At 44.6% G+C, this 19,412-nt stretch overlaps 1 protein-coding gene across 14 annotated transcripts in view; it reads right to left on the bottom strand.

Moving 5' to 3' along the window:
- Positions 1-19,412, bottom strand: part of epb41l3a (erythrocyte membrane protein band 4.1-like 3a) — a 56,847-nt gene that overhangs the window by 4,846 nt on the left and 32,589 nt on the right. For 4 of the 14 annotated variants that reach the window (XM_048265765.1, XM_048265771.1, XM_048265764.1 and 1 more), the window contains exons 4-22: positions 19,355-19,412; positions 19,195-19,237; positions 18,304-18,379; positions 17,338-17,556; positions 16,486-16,573; positions 15,185-15,229; positions 12,825-12,977; positions 12,360-12,457; positions 12,035-12,210; positions 10,033-10,116; positions 8,085-8,359; positions 7,195-7,242; positions 6,743-6,778; positions 6,539-6,604; positions 5,559-5,747; positions 4,205-4,297; positions 2,745-3,422; positions 1,159-1,278; positions 354-467 (exon numbers count right to left, since the gene is read on the bottom strand). The exon at positions 19,355-19,412 is cut by the window's right edge and continues 47 nt beyond it. In XM_048265765.1, the coding sequence (XP_048121722.1) occupies positions 354-467; positions 1,159-1,278; positions 2,745-3,422; positions 4,205-4,297; positions 5,559-5,747; positions 6,539-6,604; positions 6,743-6,778; positions 7,195-7,242; positions 8,085-8,359; positions 10,033-10,116; positions 12,035-12,210; positions 12,360-12,457; positions 12,825-12,977; positions 15,185-15,229; positions 16,486-16,573; positions 17,338-17,556; positions 18,304-18,379; positions 19,195-19,237; positions 19,355-19,412 (2,659 nt within the window). The remainder of the gene's footprint in view (positions 1-353; positions 468-1,158; positions 1,279-2,744; positions 3,423-4,204; positions 4,298-5,558; positions 5,748-6,538; positions 6,605-6,742; positions 6,779-7,194; positions 7,243-8,084; positions 8,360-10,032; positions 10,117-12,034; positions 12,211-12,359; positions 12,458-12,824; positions 12,978-15,184; positions 15,230-16,485; positions 16,574-17,337; positions 17,557-18,303; positions 18,380-19,194; positions 19,238-19,354) is intronic. The other 10 variants (XM_048265769.1, XM_048265768.1, XM_048265770.1 and 7 more) reach the window with 10 other exon arrangements.

Raw genomic sequence — 19,412 nt, 5'->3', positions numbered from 1 at the left:
GCCAGGTTGGGGGACTGTTCCCCAGAGAGGGGCTCATCGTCACTGGACATTGAGAAACTTTCTCCCCCTGACTCGCTGTCAGTGGACGGCCCCGGGCCCAGACCGGTGCCTGAGTCTGGGGCTGGTGTGGGGGGCGGCGGGAACGCGTCCGCGTCCGCATCGTCGTTCGTGGGGGACAGCGGCCCGTCAAAGTTGCCCGAGGCCAAGCTCTCGGAATCGCTAGTGGCGCTGTCGGACTCAGACTCGTCGGTGTCGTCGTGCGACGTGCCACGCGGTTCCCCTCCCCGCTCGGGCGGGTTGACCTCATCGGGCTCCTCGCCTTTCACCTCCTCAGGCTGGGATTCGGTGTCTACCTGTGTGGCGGACTGCTCCACGTCTGACCGCTGATCTAGAATGCCGCTGCCGCCGCCGCCATCCTCGGACTGACCCTCCTGCATCGCCGCCACTTTCTCTGGACTGCCCGTGGGCTGCAAGAGACACACACACGCACAATCAGAACCCCCCTACCGTCAGTGAGCATCTTCAAACATCCTTCAGAAACATAACACAAGGCAGCACTTCTTCCATTCGCTTGCAAAACCAGGAATATACTGTTAACATAAGAAACATAAAGATAAAAAAGCTGAGTGAAGGTACACAAATATTAGGCATTGGTGTACTGACATGCTCTTGAAGGTACACAAATATATTATGTATTCATGTACTGACTTGATGTTCTTGAAGATACATGAATATCATATTCATGTACTGACTTGATGTTCTTGAATCTTTACAAAAAGGCACAAAGAGACCTTGCACTGCCTCTGTCTGTCCACAAACGATTCCTCCCCATAAATCTGTCGCTTGTTAATGGGCAGAGGAAGGACACGAGCATGGCTGCCTTGGCAGAGAGATGACAAGAGGATGCCTGACAAGGGACAAAGCCCACACACAAACACATGTGCACTTGTTAGTCTATTAAAACAAGGACACAGTGACCTATGGGGGAAATTGGCATGCATGCACACTGACTGCAGATCAGTGGGCAGTGGCCCACACAGGCTAGGCTAGCGTAAGCATGCATGCACACTGACTGCAGATCAGTGGGAAGAGGCCCACAAAGGCTAAGCTAGCATAGGCTAGGGTAGACTAGCACAGAGTGTTAGAATGAGCAGCCACCTTGGTGAAGGCCTGACTATGGGGAGAGGTGGAAGACCATCCGCGGGTGGTGATCTGCTCTCGGGCCGACTGCAAGAGAGCCGTGAGCTCCGGAGACATCTCCTCAAAGGTGGGCTTAGGCTACGCAGGACAGGAGAGATGAACAGTCAACACAGACATGCAAACCCACAACACACACACACACACACACACACACTCTCTCACACACACTCACACACACGCGCACGCACGCACACACACACGCACGCACACACACACACAAGAGTAAAGAAATTTGAAGCTTGAGGTTTGAGCGCACAAAGACAGACACAGAAAAGAAGAGGAAGGCAGGAGGGGGCGTGACAGAGAGACGGCGAGGACGAGGCAGACAGACTCAGGGACAGTGGGGAAGTGCAGGGTGTTATTCATAAGAGCATCAGACATGTTCCCTTAGGACAATCCAAATTGATGAAGTGGTGCTAGTACAAAATGTCCACATCAAAGTCCCAAACACCTGAAATAAAGAAGCAAACCCACTATCTTGAGCTACTACTGGCTGCTATTGGCATTGCCATATGCAAGAATTCTGAAGTGCTTAGAGCAATTACTGGGACCTGAATGTTGCTTTTCAAAAAGCTTCAATATGCTCATCAGACCTCACGCCTGGCTTCTTTTGAGAATAAAATACTCCTTTGAAAGTGGAATGTCACTGCCTTTTTACCCAAGAAAAAGCTGTCAATGATGAAGAGAATCTGATGCACCATGCAGTCCATCTACACACAAAGACGACCATTGCACTATTCTGAGCACAAAGTGGCCACTACGACAACTACTATGGAGCTACTTCACAAGCCCCAGAACACCAGTGCTTGAGGACATCCTCATGTCAATGTTTGAGACACAGATGGGGTCTCAACTAGATATTTCAAAACAACTCCAGCAACACAAGACTGTCTAACTCCAGGGGATACACCTGCTTTTGAAAAACAGCTTTTGCTTTCACTATTTCAAGTCGCAAAAGACGGCAGACAACAGAGCCACATCAAAACCTCAGGAAGAGAGCTTTCTTATGAATAGGGCCCATGTCATTCAACATCAAGCAACATAGACTCTAGAGAGCAAAACATAAAGCCAAAACAGAAGCCATTTTTTCTGACAGAAAAGGAAATGATATTGAGGCAAAGTGACACATTCTTTTTGTTTACCTTGCAGCTTGGGACTGGCAAACCGAAAAAAAGCTTATCATTTTTGTGTGTGTCTTTTTGTTTTAACGAAACAAAAAAAGAACAATCAAAGCTTGTGCCCAAGAAGCCAATCATCCAAAGGAAAAGGTAAAGGGTGACACCAAACGCCATGGTATAAAGCATTTGGCTCCAAACACCATGGTAAAGCATTTGGCTCCAAAAAAAGCTTTAGCAAACCATATAAGAAAGTGGCAAACCAATGGCATTCATGAACATTTCATCTAAAAAGCAAAAAGCACTGGCTTCACTTGAGCAGCCATATCCGTATGTAAAATAAAGCCAGGCTGGGGATAGCTCGAAGGGAAGTGGCTTAGGGAAACCATAGTGGGGAATTGTGAGTGATTCAGTGCTGGCGTCATATACCACTCTGGCGGTGGGGGGCGTTTTGGCTAAATAGGACACGTGGCCAGGACTCAGGCGCGGCAGCTCCGGCGTTTGCGGAATGGCCGGAGACTTGAGTGGCGACCGGAGCGGCGATCTCATCGTCCTGTCTCCCAGGGCAGCGTCCGCCGCCAGCAGCTTTTGATCCAACTTCTCTGCGTCAGCGGTCTCCTCGCCAGAGTGGACGGCCTCTGCTCCCTCCCTCACCGCACTCGCGTCGGCCGGCGGAGGCTTCCATGCTGGTTTGACGGAGATCAGTGGTGGCGGACCCTTGGTCGGCTTGATCGGCACCGGGTCGGACAGCTCGTCTTCCGTGTCCACTGGGATGATCTTCACAGCGGTGGCCGTCTGGTCAGGGATGCTGCTCAGCGGGGAAGCGGAGGGCGATGGCAGGTCCCCGTCTTTGGCCCGGCTCGTCATGGTCACAATCTTCCCTGACGTGGTGTCGTAGGACTTGCCCAATGTGTAGGTCTTCTCTCGTACTTCTTCAGTCTTGGCCACTGCCTCGTCTTGGAGGACCTCGAGGGGTTTGACCTCGGAGCTGGCACTGGCCCCGTCCTCCACCGCATTAGTCACCGAAACTATTTTGTAGCTGGCAAGGCCTTTCTTTTCTGCTACCTGAGGAGGGACTTTGCTTACTATTACCCACCCTTCAGAATCCTACATACAAGATACAAAGACTGTCGTTAGCCAGCATTGCAAGAAGGCACATTAGGGATTAATCTCACAACCACTGGATCTGCGGCTCACATACTCGACGTACTTAGTGAGATGAAAGGACAACAACGGCCATTTCAATCAACTGGGCAACAGGACTTCCGTATCACACGGTGCTATGGAGCTTTATATAAACTTCGGCACAGGATTATCCCTTAGGCCCCTCCATTCTTAAGGCCGTCCACACTGCCAGTGGTAACATTAAAGACAACTGTGACAATAACAATGTGACAGACCACACTGACCAACAATAAGAAAAGCCCCTCATTATCATCCTTCGTGATAAACTAATGTGATGCCTAAAATTCGATGGATTCTGATTGGCTGTCAGTGTTGCTGTCGTTCACAAATTGATCTGAATGTGATACCCAACAATTTCATTCTTCATGTTGTTGTTGTTATAGTATGTAGAGTGGACACTGCCATTCTTAGGAGATAGTGTTATTTGAAACTGTAGATTTTACAGTCTTAGCAGTGTGGATGGGCCATTAATCTGTCCCCGTGGCATTTCATGCAGATAAGCGACAAACTGACCTGTTTTACGCTTGACTCGAATGTTGAAAATGTTTTTTTTTGTCTTGTTTAAACTTTAACAACTAACAACCCAGCGCTGAGTTGATTGATCAATTGAAAAGCCTACTGTATGCTTGTAAAGCATCTCGGAGTGCCTTGAAAAGCGCTCTATAAATAAAAAGTATCAATATTATTATTTAACAAACACTTACCACAGCGGTGTTGGTCTCCGGGAGAGTGTCCTTTGTTTCGGGAGCCCCCTCGGTCACCTCTTTTATGTCCTCGTCCTTCCGGTCCTCTTTGGTCTTGGAAATCAGAGAAGGAAAAGAGAAACGTGAAAACTTCATCTCCGTTGGAATTAAAAAAAAAAAACAATTGTGAGCAGCCAGCAGGCAGCGGCGCCATGTGGGCTGTGTCATATTACATATTCCATTTGATATCTCACAGAGAAATTTCATAACTCGCCTAATGAGCAACTTCTGAGGCTGCGCCTCAATCCCGCTGCAATCATCCCCACCAAATGCATCCCACCTAATCATTCATTGCAAACATTTCATATTCACTCCAATATTCATCAACAACTTCTTTTGCGGCAAGCACCCTCTTCCCCATCGGGGGAATCAATTCAGCGAGACTCTGACTTTGATTTATGTCTTCAGTTAGAATAAAATCATACCAAATAAAGCATTGCTGGTGAAATGTGCTTTTCTAAAAATAGTTAATATTAATAAATATATGGCCCTTTCGTATGTTATTACGATATTGCATTTTGGCCTGTTTGATGATTATAGCTAGTGATGACACAAAAGGGGAGACTCATCCTGTTGCACACACACACACACACACACACATACACACACACACACACACACACACACACACACACACACACACACATACACACACACACATACACACACACATACACACACACACACACACACGCTCCCTCTACCATCATTTGTGTTCCCCTTTTGAAGTAGTTCCATTCACATCATTTATATAATGGGCCGATTTATCCCCTCTGCTGATGATATGCTTAGCAAAGCCAAATGCTCCACACACTTCCATTTCCTTTTGAAGCAACAGAGAGGGGAAAGGGATTTAGTACAGACATTTGCTGGCCATCCTATTTACAGATGTGTGGCAGAAATGAATGCAGCTCCTGTGGGCCCATGTGCTGTAACACCTGCTCCTATTCGGTTCATTTCATGGCATCTCATAATTTACCGAAAAACACATTTTACTGCAAGTGAACAACATTTTCTGCACATGTCCGAAGCTACTGCGTCAGTGCACAGAGAGGAGTATTTTGATGGTCCAGTGTGAGTGTTGAACACCACATAGGTCCTTGGAGATGTAGAGAGGCCGGAACAGACAGATACAACAAAACAGGAAACGAGAGGTTTTTATTTATCCTCTCGACCCATGGCAACCAAAGAACACGGCTTTGTCATGCAAGGACATCTACATCTGGGAACTGAGAGGGAAAAAAGTGGCCGTTTGTCGTCAGTGACAGCAAAGGCCGAAGAGAACACAGCGCTTCGCGTGCGTGAGTGAGCTTACTTCGTCAGGGAGGAGGGGCTCAATCATGGGCGCCTCGTCCAGTCGCGGCGAGCGGAGAGGGGAGGAGGAGAGGCGCTTCTCCCACTCGGTCAGGCCGGACTTGTCAGCGCCCTGCTCCAGGAAGGTCCTCTTCAGCTCGCTGATATTGGTCTGGTGTTTGACCAGTGTCTCTGGAGTGTCGTCTGCGTCCTGATCGAGAGAGAAACCGAGAAGAGGGTTGGTGTTGTAAGACCAGTGGTGGGTTAGGAAACCACTGTGACGCAAAGCCTGTTTGCAAATATAACGCAATCAAGGCAATGTTAGGACAAACATCTTTTTCACCATTATGACAACACTGTGAAAATTGCTAACATACCATACATATATAATACACCCCCCCACCCCACCCCCGACATACACACTCCTTAGCACACACCCCTCCATGCATATCAATCTGGGATTCTACATGCCCTCTATTGGAAATCATTGGCTTAAAGCAGGTAATCTGCATTACTGTTATCCTCCTTGACAACAGCTGTACATCTACAGCACATGTCCTGGAGATCAATGTCATTTGGAGTTTTCTATCAGTCCCAGAGGGTCAGGGGTCAAAAGGAAATGACTAGCATTCATCTCTATATTGAGAAGAGGGTACAGCACATCTGATAGAAAAGGCTCCATCCAGCCCTCTCCACTTATTTCATTTCTGTTTCTGTTACACAAGATGCATTTGCAGTGACAGATCTGTACTTAATGCTTTGGAATCACTTAAAATGACAACGTTACTCTCTTCTTACCAAATCAACACAAACAATTTTGCATCCACACCATGCAAGCATCTTGCTGGAGCATCTGAGTTGAAAATCATTTCAGTAAACGCACTCCACACATCCCGAAGACAAATGTCCATGCCATTACCACAAATAGACACTTAAGTTTTATCTTCAGACAGCTGGATAGCTCAAGCCACTCAATACACTTCTAGGTCATTCCATACCAACCTCAAGCATCAGTTTACTATGCCTGATAAAAACATTCTCTCCTTTTATTCTCCTTATGAAACTGGGCTGAAATACAAAGAGAAGATATCCTGTTTTCTCAGGAGCCTTGTTCATGAGGCATAGTCTGCCACCTCCATACGATACAGAATGTGCTTCATTCTACAGAGAATTCTCATTAGGCTGTTCAGTATGAGTGGAAGTTACCTGTGTCCTTAGCTCTGATTCATCGTCCTGGTCTGACTGCAGCCACAAAAAAATGAAGAGAGAAAGATTGTTACATTCACTGATGTGTAATGATGAATTCAGCAAGAGGGATAACATGCAACTAACTCTTGCTACCAAATGAACACAAAAGGTATCGAGCAAAGATGAAGTGTCCCATGCCATATGCAACACAAACTCCGAATCAGTTTATGAAATCTGAAAATGTTTTATTTATTCCCAAGTGCTTAAAGCAAGCTAGCAAGAAGATCGATATCTCCAACGACATCCTTAATAATTAGGCTATTTGATAAGCCGTATCTGACGCACACACGGAAGAAGTCAGAGACATGATGGAGAGGAGATTTCAGTGCAGTGATAAAGGATGAGGAGGGCTAAGATGAGGATGATGAAGATGATGAAGGCACCATATAAACGTGCCTGCTGGTACACACCTCTGTGGCTGTCAGATCACCGTCGACAGCAGTGTCTGTAAAGTCAGTCTGTTGTGGGTAACAAAACCCACACATCCAAATTGAAGGCATAAACAGAAGAAGAACCACAACTGTCAGTCAACCATTCCCTCTTAAATAGACTCTAAAAAGACTCAACCATTCCCTCTAAAATAGACTCTAAAAAGACTCAACCATTTCCTCTAAAATAGACTCTAAAAAGACTCTGCGTGAATGTTACAAGGTTAAAGGGTTAAGATAACAAGAGCTGAACAGACTGGCAAGGAATACATGATTTTCACCTTTCTGTCTATTTATTTTGTTTTAAATGAAACATACCGGTATGCAGAATGGAAGAGTTCTTTTGAATTGGTTAAATGATCTGCTGCTGACTAAATAAAGGAATTGTGAAAGTCCCTGTAAGAAATGTCACCCTGATCCTCATCAACACTCCACACTGAAGAGACGATGCTTTTTTTGATACAGCAAAACTGAGACTGAATCACAGCACCGCCTCGCTAAAATGTGAATCAAATAAATCCTTTCTAGGGCTCCACCCTCAGCACTGACTGAGCCTGCTGTGGAGGTGCATCTGGACACACACCTGTGTGCTCTGATAAGTGGCTTGCACTCACACACCTGGATAAGCAGGCCGCAGGCGTACGGGAGCAGAGGCCACTAGGTTGCCTTTTAAAGCACACAAAAGCCTGTGTTCTGCTCCAGTGCTTCAGCTACCCAGAAAAGAGGTTATCGGGCCTGTCTCTGACGTAGGCAATGGAGACAGTTATACCTCGCCAAGGTCCGCTCTTTGATTGGTGGAAAGTTTTGGGCAAAGCCACCTGCTCGATGAGGAGTTTGGAGAGACGTGTCCGAGGCTGGTGCGGTGTGCGTACCTTAGTGTCCTGGCGCACGGGTGTTGGCGGGCTGGGCAGAGAGAGCTCCGTGGCCCTTGTCGACTCGTCCTCTTCCTCCAGGACCTCCACCACTCCAACGCTGGCGTGGATTGGGACGGCGATGGGAGTGAGTGGGGAAGGGATGGAGGCTGCTGCTGCTGCTGCGGCCGCCTCCTCCGCGCGCCTCTCCTCGGCCTTCTTCTCTGGCGTCACCGTGGTGATGAGGTCACTCACAGCGAAGCCCTTTGCAGTCCCGTACAAAGCCGTGCCCATCTCTGCACACACACACACACACACAAGCACAGACACACACACACACACACAAACACACACACACACACACACACACACACAAACACACACACACACACACACACACACACACACACACACACACACAGAGACATACATACAAAGATACACACATAAGCACACACAAATACAGACACGCAGACACACACACACACACACACACACACACACAGACAGAGATGTTCTTTCATTACGGTGAGGTTTTCCTTCATTGCTCCAAGATTGCAGTAGATGTCAGGCAACTGACGCTACTGTGCTGCAATCTTTATTAGCACAATGTTCCCACATTCATCAGCGAACCCACAGGGGATTCAGGCAACAGCATCAAAGCAAGGGTCCATTAACACACCGAGAGACACAGAAATAGCACAGCCTTGCCTCCATGTGTTAGCCGTCAAAAAACGAGTAAAATCAGAATAATAATACTCAAAATCATTGCACAGTCAAAATAGGAAAAGTCTGCCAAGTGCCTTAAATGCTATAAGCATTTTACAAGCGTAGCACAAATATCTTCATGGATTATTTTTGCATTTACACAAGCAATTAATCTGAAGCAAAACAGATCCAGATTAATAGACATGAAAGATATTTCACCCATAATTTAATAATGCTGCTGTCATTATTTCCAGTAAAAAGATTTATTCAAATTATGCTCCTTAGTTGAAGCAGGTCCTCAAGTATTTTTTTTTTATTCAGTGCCCTCATATTCATTCTGTATTAATGTCAAATACAGGCTCAGAGAGCATTTGAAAGATCCAGAGGAAATCAAATTAAAAGTAGCCCCTGAAAAGTTTCAAACCAGTGGTGCAGAAAACTTATTTATAAAATCACCAAAAGGTTACCAACACCTCCTGTACAGAGAGCACCTTGCTCAGACCAGGTTTAAGTATATAGTGCTCTTGCATGAAATTACTCTCTTGAATGTTAGAGGATGAATGACTTCGGCAGCCCTGTCCGTCAAGTGAAGTGACAAACAGCATGAGGACGTGACCCAGAAGAACTGGGCTGTAGTATTTTATTTCTCCCCCCTGAGGACCTCAATTTACAGGAAAGCTTTACTTTACATTTAATTCCTTCGACACAAAAGGCAAAAAAGCCCCCCCGGTACAATCCATTTATTGGACCGGCATACAAAGGACATGATTGCTTTATGGATCTAGGCCACGCAGAGGGTGTGTGTGTGAGTGGGGGGGGTTGAGTGGTTGGTGGGGGTGCTTAGGTTTCACACCCGCTAGCCGACAGTATGTGCAAAAATAAAATCCAACCTCCAGAGCCGAGCACGGAAAAGTACCAGCGGCCGAGTGCTCCGCATGCTAGGCTTGCAGCGCAATCCGTTTCACAAAAGTCATGCAGAACAGCCAGTGGAGACGGACCGCCATCAGGAGGTTCACTATGCATGACTAACAAGGAAATCAACAACACTCTGATGGAGAACCAAACGAACGAAAAGCACATGAGCAAAGAAAGAGAGAAGAGGACGAGAAGAGAAAAGAAAAGCTAAGATGATTTAAGCAGCTGAGACTACAGCCCTTATGCTTTCCAACACAGACACACACACACAGACACACACACACACACACACACGTATGTGTGTGTGTGGTTGCTTGCACAGCCCTATAGCACTGCGTGCATCTACCTGTTGGTTTAGTGCCGTTTATAGTGGCAGGTGGCTTAAGTCCCGGGACTACAGGCGCTGTGTGTTTGGGTGTACTCTGAGGAGCTGAGGAGATCGATAGAAGTTAAGCGCTCTGGTAAAGATCAGACAGAAACACACTGCCAACTGTGAACATGCACAGAGAGGGAGGATCGGCCATTAGAGTAGCCTTGAGTACAGGAACACAGAATGCACTGCACACGCTATACTTTTTACAATTTCACACACAGCTTCTTACAGTAATGGGGCAATAATCCTTCATTATCAATGGCACACATTTATAAATGAGTGTTTGTTTGCTAAACAAGAAAATAAAACGTTTAGAGTATGGTGATTTTCACTTTGACTTAGTCAGCTATCTAGAGACAAACACAGAGACAAACACAGACTCTGTGCAGTAAGCAGAACGTTGGCTGGACGCGTGGGTGGGCATCACAAATGAAGCTAAACAACTGAAGGCATGAGGCCAACATGGTGACTGTCCTGCACCCCAAACTAGTGCTAATGATGGCAGATCAATCATTCAAGGTGGGCTGCTATTTTATCATCACACAGGCACAGAGAGCATGGCGTCAGATCCCATCACACACACATGGAGGGAAGAAACAAGACATAGGCCAGGAAACAGCATTATCATCATCCTCATCTGGTGTAAGTCGTGGGAGACGGCCAGTGCTGGTAATCTGCCCAAAATACCTGAATATTCTATCGCCTTCATGGGGACCCAGTAAAAACAAAGAGTATAAAATTCCTCAATTAATCGTTTAAAGAAGGACTGCCAAGGCACAGATGTGCGTCCTAGTGCAAAGATTACCCACTGGGGCGAAAATAAGAATAACACTAGTAAGCTGTAAATCCTTGCGCCAAATGGCTCCGCATCCTCCTTTACAAGGCATGATGAAATACAAAGAAACAAAGAAAAAACGAGAAACAAAGAAAAGAAATGCTCTTATAAAAAAGAAAAACCCATCCTGGCCTAGTCACGACAAGCCATTGACAGCGTGCTGGTGGCTAAGCTGGCTGTGAGTGTGAGGACATTAGCAGTGGTCTGGGAGTGGAAGATAAAGCGCCATGGCAAGACTCCCAGCTCAGCCGGGGATGAGGAAGGCAACGGGAGTGACGTGGATAAAAACGACAACAAAAAAAAACACTGGAGAGACCGCGTGACCGAGTGAGTGTTGCATGTGCCGACGCTGACAAAGAAGCACCGTATACACTCAGCTAAGCCGCGAGAGAGAGAGAGAGAGAGGGCATGAGAGAAGGAGAGAAACAGGGAGAGAAAGAGGCAGAGAGAGAAGGAAAGAGAGAGCGGGAGAGTGAAGCGGGGGGGGGAAGAGGAAGAGAGGAGAGAAAGAGGGATAGAGAGGAGGAAAGACAAAAGGGACAGAGCGAGGGAGGGAGGAGGGAGGGAGGGAGGGCTCTTTCCTAATGCACTTTAGCGCCGACGAGCCCAATAAGATTGACAGCAGAAAGCAGGCAAATATGGCTTCATCAAGTCCAGCAGCCAAGACCTTTTATGAGAGATTTTTATGCTGTCATGACCTCGGCGGGCGAATTGCTCACAGAGCTTGAAAGATGTGTATAAAAGTGCAAAGTATGTTTATAGGCGACAGCTTGCAACAGTATAACAAACAATAGGGTGATGCACATGGGTGACAGGGCTATTAGGACATTCAGTTTTCTCTTCAAGGACTTCAATATCGCAACAGCATTCAAAAGCTGTCAAAAAAAGAAAGTTATTCAAAGAACAGTGCCCTTCAACAACGAGAGAGGTCATTGGGTCAATTTTTCAATTTTCCCCCCGAAATGTTCCAATACACTGGAGGCAACTACTGGCATCTGAGTAACGACTTACAACTATTGCTAACTACTGAGACTTGAGCCCTCGTCTTCCTTCTGAGTTAAAACCACACTAACACACATATACTAACAGCTGTAAACGTGAACTGGAGAAGTGTGGGAATGTTTTGAGAGTGGCTCTTACCTCCGTCCAGGCTGCGAGACATTCTGTAGCGCTTGCTGGTGGAGCGCTCAAAGAAGGGCGCAGGGCGGACTATCTGGGAGCTGGCTCTCCTGGTCTGGGCTTGGGTTCTACCACTGTAGCGGAACTTAGAACCCAACGTCAGGAACTTCTTTGGCGGTGTTTCTGGCGATACCAGCCTATAAAAGCCCAACATAGCATACTTAAGCAACTACCAGTATACTAAGTTACATTAAGTTTACAAATCAGTTCAAATAATTTAACAGTAAACTGGTACTTTGGAACTACATATAAATTATAATGACAGATATGCCAACCAAAGTCTCACCTGAAAAATGTGTGATGTTCCACACACACCTTCCACAGTCTCTTGGCTGCGCGATGGTTTGGTAGCTTAAAGCCGATTGTACTTTCAAACTGCTCAAACTATTCACAACACACCAAGACAAAACAAGTATAAATGATCAAAGCAGAACTCATCGTCAACAAAGATTTTACAGGGCAGTCAGTCTGACAGGGAGGCTACAGTATATATACTCTTATGATCCCGTGAAGGAAATTCGGCCACGTAACTGAAGTGTTCCATTCACGGAGCGTCTGCTGCAACAATTAGCTTCCACTATAATCAATAGAACTGGCTACACCAAACGTGATAGCAGCGTGTGTGTTCGAATAAAATGAGATAAAACTATGTTTACACTCTGCGAACAGAGCGCTTCACTTGCGGACCTGGTGTAACTCGGGCCTGAGGTCGTCAGAGGTCAGTTTTGGGGTATTCCCTAATGCGTCTCACCTCCCCAGGCCTGATCTTGATGTAGAAGTTGTTCCTCTTGTAGGAGATCTTGAGGATCTTGGGCCAGGCGAAACGGTTGATGCGCAGTCTGTCGCGGTAGATGAGGAGACCGGATGAGCACACGCCCAACATGATCTCCACCCCCTCCGAATCCTGGGGAGAGACACCAGGGGACCGGTCATATGTGCATCAGGGAAGTGCATGCACACACACACACACACATGCACGCACACACTCTCTCTCTCTCACACACACACACACACACACACACACTCTCTCTCTCACTCACACACACACACACCCTCTCTCTCACACATACACACACACACACACTCTCACACACACACCCACACACACACACACACACACACACACACACACACACACACACACACACACACACACACACACACACACACACACACACAGAAATCAAATGCAGGCACACACGCTCACACACCACTCTGATTCCCAAAGGTCATTGAGATCGTGGAATGGCTCTTTTTTGAAAATGTTACGCCTTCATTAATCTCCACAGAAGGGAGATGTTCCAAATGCATAACTCACTGACAGAGGTACAGGAGAGGCACAAACAATTGGAAAAACTGGCAGAAAGGCAATTTTTGAATAAAATGAAAATTAAGATGTTTGTGTCATTTTTCCTCTAAATATAACCTGACTGTCATTTGTAAAGGGATTGTTCTGTCAAATTCAAATTTAAACAAATTTTCTTCCAACTGTTCATATTTCTTCTCTAATATGTGTCGGGGGAATACACTGCTTCTATCTACTTCCTTTGCTAAAGTTGCTAACAAACAGTACAATAGTGTATTCCATTTGAAATACATGATAATAAATACAGTACTATGCAAAATGTTTAAGTATGTTTTCTATCTATTCTATTATATCATATATTATATATTAGATGTATTAAGTTTTTAACACCACTTTTGAAAAAAGCATTGAAGTATTCCAGTAAGACATTCTAGTAAAACAGATCACATGGCAGATTAAAAAACTAAAGGCTACAGCGGTCTAAATCTACTATGCACCACCAAGTGTACCAATAGATTAATTGATGCTGTTATGTTGTTATTTCATATTTCAATTAATTTCATGTAATTCTTGCAATTATTCTTGTAAGCATTCTCACATTAAAGCATTTTTTAAGAAGTCAAAAACCTGTGAATGGTACAGTATATGGCATGGCACATATGTTTAAATGTGACTTTGTCTGAACAATCCCTCTATACGACTGTGTGGTGATTCCCTGGGCAGGTAAAAAATAGACTGTGTTTTCAGGAAAATGGGCTGGCGGACTCCAAAGGTACTCTCACCACTCCACTCTGTTGTGTCTGCAAAGCTCTTTTGCTCCTTTCTTTCAGTCTCGGACTCCCAAGAGCTCCATGCTGTTCCGGCACATTTTATATTGGGCAACAAGGTCCAGCAGTAGCAAACTATGTTGATGTCCTACATTTGTTAAAGGCTGACAAGCTATATCAAAGCACTTACAACCCCAAATCAGAAAAAGTCGGGACGTTGTGTAAAATGCAAATAAAAACAGAATGTGATCATATACAAGTCTTGTAAACCCATATTTAACCTATTTAGCAGCAAAAAGGACATAGACAACATATCAAATTAAACTTTTGACTATTTCATGGAAATACACACATATATTTTCCATGAAATAGTCAAATTTGTCATTTTCAACATCTGATATGTTGTCTGTGTCCTTTTGGCAACTAAATATGAGTTTACGAGATTTGAAATTATTACATTCTGTTTTTATTCACATTTTACACAATGTCCCAACTTATTCTGATTTGGGGTTGTAAAAAGATGAGTGTTTGCTGGCAGCTTCATAAGGCCATGGCCTCCATACTTCATGGAACAGAATAAACAGAGCAATTTATACTAATGCATGCTACAAAATATCTACTCAATGACACCAACTCCACAGGGCGAGGATGAGATCATTTCCTGAGATGGGTCTTTCACTGATGGGGTTGACATTTCACAAGGCAGACATGGGGTTGAGATGGCTCTACACACCTTTCTATGGTACGGGTAATGGGCTTCTTTATTACACTGGGAAGGTGATTCTAAGATACAAAGGGGTTAAACTGACCAGAGACTATGCCCCTGTGCTCAATAACATTTACACTGACTACAGACTACAGACTACAGTCGGTCGCCACCGTGGAGGAAAAGGAGGTTGAGGAGGGGGAAACCAACTGTAGCCTGGGCGATGAGGTTCTAGCTACAGGGCATGGTCATGCACAAGGACTCGGTCAGACACAGAGAGAGAGAGAGGACACAGACGGGACAAACTTGGACACACACAAATGCAGCCTTACCTCCCCCTTAGCCGGCGACAAGCAATCAAAGCGGCTTCCTACCAACTAGGGTCAATCAAATAAGGAAAAAAGGAATAGAAAAGAAAAAAGAACAGAAGATAGGCTGATCTACCTGAACTGAAGGAGACAACTCTGCTTTGTGTCCTCTGTGTTGTCACATGACACTGTCTTCCAACCAATCACGGAACAGTGACTATTGTGGAAAAGTCTTTGGACATACAGAACACACCCAGAACCACTTCCTGTGTTACTTACTGAACTTAAAGCCCTAGTAATTCATGTGTAAAACTTAAAGCACCATTACAGACAGATACGTTATACCTATTACAACCCGTATATTACTAACATGAACTCTGGCTACAGTAATAAAACTATCTAATGGGCCTATTACATAGTCACAATTAATTAAATAAGTCACACTGATAGGAAGACAGAATAATTTGGGACAATTTAAATGTCAAGTGTGCAAATTGAAGAACTGCATACACTGTAACATCAATAAAAAAAACATTTTAAGCCAGCTGACAATAATTTGATGAGGCCATACTAATCTTCATTAATTGCTGGACATTCTACAACTCTGTCTGCAATATCTAGACAACACCTTGCAAGACTTTACTGTATAAAAGTTAAAAGCACACTAGAGTCTGCCCTTACGTCCAGATACTAATTAATGTTTTGGCTCGACCAATGCTTCATCCTTCTGGCCCACTGCAGTTTGTTTCATTTCTGCATAAATCTATGTCATGGACCTCGGCCAATGCCTCGCTTTGACTGTGACACATAATTACAGTCAATTGGGGGCCAACATCTAAAATGCCTCTTGGCGCTTAAATGACAGTGATCTACTGTGCAACACAGCTGACATGGCAACCAACAACAGAAAGCAATCGACTCAGAAAAAACAACAAACAAAACAGTAAACAAACACTGAACACAAAACATAAATTAGCCATTGGTCAATGGGCCATGTCACATTTAACACAAAACACTGTCGCCACCACAAGGTGGAAAGTTTTACATAGCTATAGTCTGTTCCTTTTTTAAAAATGTTGACATCTCTAGTCTGTGGTCTCCATATTGCTATTGTGTTACTGTGATTGTGACTATGCGACCAGCTGCCTTTCACCTTCCAAAGACCAATATGGCTGCTCAGGATTCAAGAAACAACAGACAGGGGTCACGCAACACTGTCATGCAAGCTTGACTACTAAATATTGATAAAAAATACAATAAACATTATTACAACTTTAAGAAACCCCTCATTAGGATGCGTCAGAAGATCTTAAATGCTCCCGTACCTTGGCATGATGAAGGTCCACTCCGTACATCGAGAGCTTTTTCACATTCTCCAGGAAGTGCATTTCAGCCTCAGCTGGCGTCATTCCTCTGAAGGAAAGCACAAACAAACAAATAAATAATAGGCCTACCTTTATTTATATAGCACCTCCCTGACAAGGCAGCCCAGAATGCTATCCAAAAGAATTAAATCACACACAGACCCTCAAAATGATTACCAGTTCAATAAGGGAAATGTTCACCTACAATAAAATAGAGCAAGGCTCAAAATAGTGAAAGAAAAAAAAACAAGGTGCCAGATAAATACTTAAAGAAAAAAAACAAATGAATAAAAACACAACAACAGCGGATAAGTTCAAATAAGCAGAGTATATGTGTGTATGTGTCTGTCTGTGTGTGTGTGTGTGTGTGTGTGTGTGTGTGTGTGTGGGGCTATAAAAATTGCAAGTCATCCATAGCAATCTCCTCTGGGGCGTCCAGCATTAGGAGCTGGAGCCAGTCAGTTGGAGCCACCGGGCCACATAAGAAATGAAATCTTGTTTGGTTAAAAGGTTTGATGAGAGAGAGTGCACACTGGCATCCAAATGAGAAAGCAGATACAGTTGGCCTGATGATCAGATATACAGCTAGGGTTGGCTCCTCAAGTTTGAGGCCCATTAATGTAATGTTTTGTGAATTGGCAGAACGGGTGGTCAACAGCAATATAAGCTGATGGAGAACAGACGCAGAGGTTGGAGGTGATTAGCCCCTTAATAGGCTCTTAAGGAAGACAGACATGGACGGTTTCATTACCACATTCAGTAGCTCGAGAGAAAACATTCACCGAGCTCCAAGGCCTGTGCATAACCACATACTTATAGTTCTTGTGGAGATCCATGACTTTTTCCTCCATCTCCTTGGTTTGGTTTGGTGCAAAGCGGAACTCGCTGACGTACTCGCTGCCGTACTCGTCTGGGTCGAAGTCACCGAGCTCTGATTGGACACTGTAGGAGCCGAGGACAGTGTGTGTGGCAAACGAGCACGGCAAGCGTCCAGACACCACGTCATCTCTCAGCTGTAAACACAGATAGTACCTGCAGAAGAGAGAGAGAGGACATGGTAAATATTACTTTATTCAATATGAAATATTAAACAGATTTTTTTTGATATGTCAACATTTTATGAATATACAAAAAATGGATAGGAACGCGTCCTGGACTCAAAAAGAGTTTCTTTGAGGTGCACTTTGGATGGGAAACATCTAAGACATTAAGACAAAAGAAAACTCCAAGGCACTCTCTTAGAAAGCTTGATGGTGAAATGCGTCAGAGTTTTAAAAAGTTCAAAATAACCATTCCATTAGCATGAAGGCTTTCTGATTGTTTAAAAGAGAGTGCCATGGTTTGATATTTGGCTTGGTTTTTGATATTATAAATATATCTGCACAGAAATAGAGACTGTAGGACAGAGTTATGAAGTTATGAAAGATGGTGACAGAGAGAGAAGAGAGTATTAGAGGGGAACTGACAGAGGGATGGAGAGAGAGAGAGAGAGGGATGGAGGAGGTAGGGATGGAGAGAGAGAGATCCTGAGAAACAGGGCAGGGTCAGGCAGATGGAGAGATGGAGGTTAAATGCTGGAAATCTGGACAAAGCTGCAGTTAACAGAGTGTCCTCTCACTGGCCAGACTTGACTTTGAGTCTGTCTGGCTCAGACGAGTCGTCAGGACTTTAGCGCAGCAGTGCTTTGAACTGACCTTGACTCTGAGTCTGTCTCGCTCAGACAAGAGTCGCCAGGACTTACGAGGGACTTTAGCGCAGCTCTGTGTGCTTTGAACTGACCTTGTGATATCCTCTGAGAGCTGGGCGGGGTCTGGCGGGTAGAACTTCACATTAAAGGAGAAGTTCCAGGGGACTCCTGAGTGGCAGACAGGAAGAAAGGGGTTCTCAGACCTTTTCTCACCATCACGTGAAGACACACGTAGGGTTCTCCATCTTATTTCCACAACTCTCTCTATACTGCAAGACTACCATGTGAAGAGTTCAGATGCAAAACCCTCTAAATCCGTCTGACCACATTTCTTTTAAATGAGCATTTAAAATCCGGTTCCTATAGGTTTTTGCATAGAAATCGATATTTCAGACCAGGAAGAGAGTGTTATTTGATGTGTTTTGAAGTTAAATTATTTGATTAACGTATACTATGTGAGGAGAGCATTCACTCACCATCTTTATCTCATTTTTGACGTAGGTGGCATTTAGAGGCTTTTGCATCTGAACCCTTCATGTGTCCTTGATCCAAATACTTGACTGACATTATCCTGGGCACTCTTAATTGGTGGAACATACCTTAAGCTGGGCAGACAACATTTTTTTTTTTTCCCAGTCATGCACAACATGGTAGCTCACACTATACGTTCAAACTATTCACACTAGTAAGAGAGATGACAACTAATTCACGTGCCAGAAATCAAATATGATTGGACCGGAACACTGATAGTTATGTCTTCTAGTGTAATTGGGTGAGCCAAACTAATGAAAGACATTAGACAGCAAATCAGCCCGATTCTATTATGTGTGTTGGGTCCGAATGAATAAGGGCTTTGAGCAGGGTTACATGGAAGATATGCTGAGAGGACAGGACAGATTGAGAACACTGGAAAAAAACACACATTTCTATAGCTTTAGTACAATACAATGTATGAAAATGCTTTTGTTCGGTTTAACATTCACCTCGAATCTGTTTCTTCATGTCTTTGGAGGGGTCCAGCCAGTTCTGTGAAGGACACCAAACTCTTTAGAAGTTGTGTGAAGGACACCAAACTCTTTATGAGTTGCGTTTTGAAGAAAAGTGAAAAATTCCCGAAACCAATAAATGGTAAACGTGTCTCACCTTTTGGTTTTCAATGTCACGGAATGTGATGCCAAAGTAGTCTCTTTCTAGAAGGTTG

The sequence above is a fragment of the Alosa alosa genome, chromosome 16 (genome assembly GCF_017589495.1).
Source record: "Alosa alosa isolate M-15738 ecotype Scorff River chromosome 16, AALO_Geno_1.1, whole genome shotgun sequence".
Taxonomy (NCBI): domain Eukaryota; kingdom Metazoa; phylum Chordata; class Actinopteri; order Clupeiformes; family Clupeidae; genus Alosa; species Alosa alosa.
This window is presented reverse-complemented; position numbering and strand designations above follow the sequence as displayed.